Here is a 6653-nt window from a genome sequence, read left to right as displayed (position 1 = left end):
AAAAAAAAAAAAAAAAAAAAAAACGGTTTTACCCGAGTGTCTTAAAGGAATGGATCTTATGCCTGACTCGTGCTGTGAAACAGAAAGCATGAAGCAACGGTCACTGGACACACTAACCGAGAATAAGTCAAAGTCCTGCGCCTACCGGTGCAGCACGGAGGCTTGAGTGCTGTACAGACAAATCCTACCTGGGCAGTGTCAGAAGCCTGGAGGCCCTGAGAGTGACAATTTCCATCTGAGGGGTAAGTACCAGTTTCTAATCAGATGTTAACTGAAACCGATCTTCTGACTAAAGGACATACATAATCTTGAAGCCCAAAACACCCATGGCAACCTCAGTGAGGTCAGAAACACTTTCTCTGTAATGGGTAGGGTGCCGCCCACAGGTCCCTAACAAAACAGGACAGTGTATACTGGATCACAGTACCAGGGGACCATGGGGTGGAAAAAGCAGGGAAACTCTGCCCAGGTTGACCAGAGGTGACCAGACTGTGTGAGCTGCCAGGTTCTGCTGTACTTGGCCTGTGCCCCATGAACACCTCTCAACTACCAGAAGTAGCTGCTTGGTCTGCAGATGGGAGTTCCAAGGTGAATGGTAAAACCAAATCAGTCTTTAGAAAGTAAAACCAAATCCACTCAGTGGGCTGACTGACCTGCATGTTGTTCTCCTAGCAGTAACAGAGGAGCTGAATGTAAACACCTTTTTATTTGGGTTTTTACCACTCGTGGGCAATAGCCAATAGCCAGGCAATCTGGTCAAATAGACAGACAATGGAAAATCAGACTATTAAAGGATAGTACAGGACCATATTTCTCTCTCAACTGAGTTTGTCTGGCCATTTAAAAAGCATCATGAATTAACTTTTAATAATATTAAGATTATATTTATCACCAAGTTAAAAATATTGGTCAAAGCAGGCAAATTCTATTGTTTTTAGATTCCAGGGCCGGGGATATAGCTCAGTGGCACAAGTGCCTGCCTGGTGCAAGCACAAGGTCTGGAGTTCAGTTCTGGGTATCTAAAAAAAAACAAAAACAAAAAAACCCACAGTGATTACCAGTCGGGGCTGGAGATATAGCTCAGTGGCATAAGTGCTTGTCTAGCAAGTGCAAGGTCCTGAGTTCGATTCCCAGTACCACCCCCCAAAAATGAATTGGATAGACTCCAGGTCATGGGGAGCTACTCTATAGCCATCAGAAGATCAGATTTGCTTTCATGATTTATAAACTCATACCCAACAAGGGTATGCTGCCCATCTGAACGTGACTTGCAACTTGTGAGTGAAAGGCTCCCAGCTGTTTCCAGAACACGACAAGGAGCTTCTACTTTCTGACAGGGACGACCCACACAGGGCCCTGGAGTGGCAGCGGAGCACCTGAAGGTGAAGGCTCAGGGCTCCTGGTATGGCCTGAAAGCAGGCGACTGCCGACTTCTGTGAAGAGCCAGGGAAGGCCAGCAAGGCTTTTGTTACTGGTATCACAGGTTAGACGCCGGTGTTCAAACTCCCTGTCTTTTATTTCTCCACTGTTCTTTTGAAAGGAAAATCTCACTCCAGTCTTCCCCCATCCTGCCTCCCAGATATCCAGGCTGCAGAAGAAAGGGCCTTTATGTGATCTGAGGTCCCACAAAGAGCCTTCATCTCTTGGGTCCACTTTCTGCTTACAATGTCTAGCTGACTGCCACTGCGAAGTGGCTGTGATGTATACAATCCCCCAACAACAGGCTGTGTCTGTTTACACGGGCTACTGACCAGAATTCAAATCAGTCTAGACAGACAGTTTCATCACTGAAATCCATCCACTTTAACTAGCTTTGGGTTTTCATGAGAACTTTTCTTTTTTTGGTACTGGTAATTGAACTCAGGACCCTGTGCTTGCCAGGCAGGCACTGTGCTGCTGAGCTATATATCCCTGGCCCAACTGAATCTTTTTCTGGTACTAGGAATCGAACTCAGGACCTTGTACTTGCCAGGCAGGTGCTTGTGCCGCTGAGCTATATCCCTAGTCCCTGAAACATTTTTAAATGTTTTGGCACACATTTACCAGCTAGTAGGAAATGAAGTATATGTCCTGAAAAGCCCTTTCAGAGTTGGGAAGGGCAAGGGCACCAGATGAGTCAACGCAGTAACTCTTGGATTTAATTTGTTTAGGCAAAACCGTTCTCTAATGGGAAAGATACCATCTTTAAAATCTGCATTTACATAAGGCTTCTGCTTCACACTCTGCGAGTCCTTGGTGGACAACGTTCTAAGAGAAATGACCGTGGAGCTGATTACTGCACAATAAACAGACAGCCAGGAACGGCGAAGTGGGCACAGCCGGCGAGGTGGGGAAATACCTGGGGAAAGACTGAACCCAGTTCTCGGCGCTGCCACTCGCTTATCTGCTGGCCATCTCGGGCAGTTACTGAGCGTTCCTGATCCTGAATTTCCTCCTCAATTACACACTGATGACAACACCAGCTCACGATGATGGGATCAAATGGAGGAGAAAATTCCAAAATGTCCTTTTTTTTGTTTGTTTATTTGGGGGTACCAGGGATTAAACTCAGGGCCTTACACTTGCCAGGCAGGTGCTGTGCCACGAGCTAAATCCCTGGCCCTCCTTTCTTTCCATATGACACAGAAAGAAAGAAGTCTAGTTCTAGGAGTGGGGTTCCATGATGCATGCCTGTAATTCCAGTCACTCAGGAGGCTGAGGCAGTATCATGAGTTGGATGATCCTGAGTAGGAGGCTAGTATAAGCAACATAGTAAGAACCTGTTTCAAAAAATAAATACAGTGGTACCTTGGTCCACACCTGCATTCTCTCCACCATTCTGGTCATAAACAGAATTAGACGAGAACCAAATCAAATTTCCCCACAAGGGCAACACTGAACCTAAGCACGGACTTTGATTTGCTTCTCATCCAGTTTGGTTTTTGACCAGAAGTGCAGGAAGAATGAAGTTCACGAACCGAGGCGCCACAGTAAGCCGAGTCCTATAATCTCAGGACTCACTCTGTTGTTATCAGCATGAGGACCAAGTTACCAAAAAATATTCAGGGTACAAACCGGCCCTAAATATTCTTCTTCATTTAATGTTAACTAAACTGGTAAATAAGTCAACGCAAACTTCGTAACAGACTCTTCCTTAAACCAACAGGACAAACTGCTCATATAGATCGAAGGGTAGAGGTTAAAAGGAAAAGGGTAAAGGGTAAATGTTCAGGCCAGACAAACAATGAAACACACAATGCTGTTTAAAAAAGGAAGTGTGATAATGGAAAGCTTTGTTTTGTCTTACTTAAAAAAAAGGGCATGGCACAGAGTATGAGAGAACATTTATTAAGTTCTGTTTATTTGAGTTCTATTTTAGGTTTTTTGGGGTGGCACTGGGGATTGAACCCAAGGGCTTTGCCTGTTAGGCAAGTGCTATGCTGAGCCACATTCTCAGCCCAACACTTTGACTGCTTAATGAAGCTATAATTTACATACAGTAATATGTTGGATCTTCACAACTTCAAATGAATATACTCCACAGACAATTCCATGGGACTGGTAACACCAATAATAATTACAATCACATCAGCCATCACTTGGGCAGTGTCAGTTACACCCTGAGTGCTCTGTATGGGTTCTTACTTAACCTTCACAGTCAATCAGTTGGGGTGAGAACTGTCACCCCAGAGAGGAGGGAACTGACAGGAAGATTAAGCAACCTACCCATAGTTACATCACTAAGGGATACAGCAGAGATTTGAATCCAAAACTATTATGACTTCCAAAACCAATACCAGCTGAACAGCCTTAACATAAAATGAAAGGCTCCAAAATCTGAACCCATGTGAGCACCTACACCATGCAACTCTCCAACCCTACCCTCTTCAGGGAACAGGAGAGAGAAAGTTATTTAAAAGGAGTTTCAACTGCAAACAGGCAGATTACAGGTGATGCTGAGCACTCTGGAGGACGGACGACAGGAAGGAGGGAATTCAGACTGGCCATGACAGAGGAACTCCTGACAAAACCGAGAACACAGCGTCAAAGAACATCCTGCAGCATAAACTGAAAGCAAACACAACCTCCTGACAGGCTGTCAACACACAAACAGTGTCAACATACACACAAGATGGGGAGTACAAATATAGCCCACTTGGCTCAGCCTTGCCTGATAATTTAAAATAGAAAAATAAAAACAACGGAAGTGGTAAAATAAGCTTGATAGGAGCAGTTGGGAGACTGCACTATAATTCATTCTGCTAGCCTAAATACAAGTTAAATCAGCAAAATCCTAACCCAAACATCTCTGCCGCATTTCCAGAAGGCTCCACCCACAGGTACCACTCCGCAATTCCCTGGCTGCCCCTGAAGGCACACATCTCGCCCTCTCCTGTGAATTCACTCGGATGGGAACTCGTACCCTAGTTGAGGCTCAATGGTAGTCACTACAAAACTAGTGGTATAAAAGAACTCCATTTGTTAGCTTCTTTTTTTTCTTTTCTTTTCGAAAGGAGTGGTGGTGGTGGTGGTAACTGAACCCAGGGCGCTGCGTGTGCTAGGCAAGTGCTCTACCCCTGAGCCACAGTCTCAGCCCAGCTTGACAGTTTAAGTGTGTGTTTGGAGAGCTTTGAATAAATGATATTATAAAGGTAACTTTTTCCCTCTGTGTCCTAAAACAAAAATCCCAAGCCCACACACATCCAACCTGCGCTCATGGTTGGGCCTGGGAAAGTCAGGCCTGTCTTCTGCCTGGTGCCTCTTCCTCCCTCCTGTGAGCTGGGAGCTGCTCAAGAAGCCCAGAGTCAGTGCTCTCACTTCTTCCTCTCAATGTAGTTGAGTTTGCATGCACCTTTACTAATCTGCAAAGAATCAATCTACGCGTTCCTTGTAGTAATAGGTCTCTCCCCACTCTCAGTATGAAAAGAATGTTTCTTTAATGGTGATTATGAATTATCAGGAAAAAAGTCCATTTTTATTAAAAAATAAATAAATGTGTTATGGAAGCACTTTTACATCCCTTGCTGTTTCTCTACAGCCACTGTGGGCACAAAGAAAAAAGCTGCACTGCAGCTGGTAGATCCTTCCACACTTGCTGCTTTGATAGGAAACAGAGGACTCCTGGCCATTCGTTATTTGCTTCCAATAATGTAACGCAAGGAAATACAGTAGTTGAGAGCACAGAATGAAGTGCAAAGAACACTTACCTTGTGAGTAGAGAAGGATCTGCATCTCTAACAGAACACAGGTGAACACTTGCACCAGGTTCTCCAGCCCCAGGAGCTCAAAGGCCTCTCGGAGAGGGTAGTCAGACAGCGGCAGCTCATTGGGTCCAGGCCTCTGGCAGATGACAGGTTCATAAACACCATAAAACTTAAGTGAGCGCCCTGGAGGCGGGAGGGGTACTTCGTACAGAATATTATGGATGTAGCTTTCCAGCGGCAAGGGGGGCGGTTGCTGCGAGGTAACTGCTTTGTGAAGCTGGACCAGGAACTTCTTGCAGGCCTGCATGAAAGGGAGTGGGGTGATGAGGCAGATACTTTTCGAAACATACAGGGTGTCTCTGCTGATATCGTAAGAGTTGTACCGCTGGAGCTTCAGAAGGGAGGTGGTGTCGGCCTCGTCGGCGCTGCTGGCCAGCGAGTCCATGCTGCAGGAGGAGGACGCGCACACGCTGCTGCAGTGCTCTGCGTTGTGCATCTGGTAGAGCGTCTGCATCGCCGTGCAGATCTGCTTGCTTGTAACTTCTTCATAGAAAGTGAGGACGAAGCCATAGGTGCGAGAACCGTCTTCCCGAGTAATTATAAACGAGTGGAACTGAGGGTCTTTACTGTCGCTTTGTGTCCTGAAAGACAGCCCTTTAGGCATGCACAGCTGTGGAGGGAGAGAGGAGCGTCAGAACTGCAAACCAGAACAAAGTTCCTCTTTCAACACAAAGAGACCCACAAGGACAAGTTTCATCCGGACCTAACTGGGCCCCTCCCGCCCTGCTCTGGCAGAACAGTTGGGCCTGTGGGTCTCACCTGTATGTCATAGGTGTAGGTTAGGGAAAGTGCCCCTGGGTGGGTCCGGTATGTAGAGTCTCTTAAGAATGGCAAGATCTGACCAAGCTTGTGATCCCGAACACCTGTATCTCCAGTCCTCTCCCTATCACAGCAGCCACCCCAGTGACTCAAGGCAGAATATGCAAAGATGCTCTGCAAACACTTGCTTTCAATACTGCCATTTTAGTAATGGTGGTAATGTTTCAGAAGACTAAGGAAGCAGGTGGAGGCTCACTTGATAAAATGATAAGCGGAGAAAAGTTAAACAAAAACAGTATGATTTTCACTATTTTCTAGAATGATACTTTAACTTAGAAAAACAAACTTTGAAAATTAAAAGCTTTATTTTCTGAAGCAAAAGGTAGGAACAAGACATTTTAGATTATTTGTAGCAGAGATCTGAGTAGGTCTCAGAAACTACCCAGGATTGAGCCAAACTTGGGAGCAAATTACCCAAGGAGCTATACGTAAGATGCTCAAAATGCCTAAGAAATTTGAATTCTTTAAAACACTTTAAAAATTACAATTTTAAAAACTTAGGACAACAGAACTTCTAATTCAACCATATTCAAGGGTAATCATCATTACTCCTTTTTTTTTTTTTTTTTTTTTTTGGTTTTTCTCCGGTAC

General features: G+C 45.1%; 1 protein-coding gene across 1 annotated transcript in view; it reads right to left on the bottom strand.

Annotated features, from left to right (window-relative positions):
• Dennd5b (DENN/MADD domain containing 5B) overlaps positions 1–6653 on the bottom strand; it is a 160427-nt gene that overhangs the window by 64724 nt on the left and 89050 nt on the right. Inside the window, exon 4 of the mRNA XM_013505934.1 lies at positions 5187–5853. Coding sequence (XP_013361388.1) covers positions 5187–5853 — 667 coding nt within the window. The remainder of the gene's footprint in view (positions 1–5186; positions 5854–6653) is intronic.

This window comes from Chinchilla lanigera, unplaced genomic scaffold, assembly GCF_000276665.1.
Source record: "Chinchilla lanigera isolate Chin_1 unplaced genomic scaffold, ChiLan1.0 scaffold00104, whole genome shotgun sequence".
NCBI lineage: Eukaryota > Metazoa > Chordata > Mammalia > Rodentia > Chinchillidae > Chinchilla > Chinchilla lanigera.
This window is presented reverse-complemented; position numbering and strand designations above follow the sequence as displayed.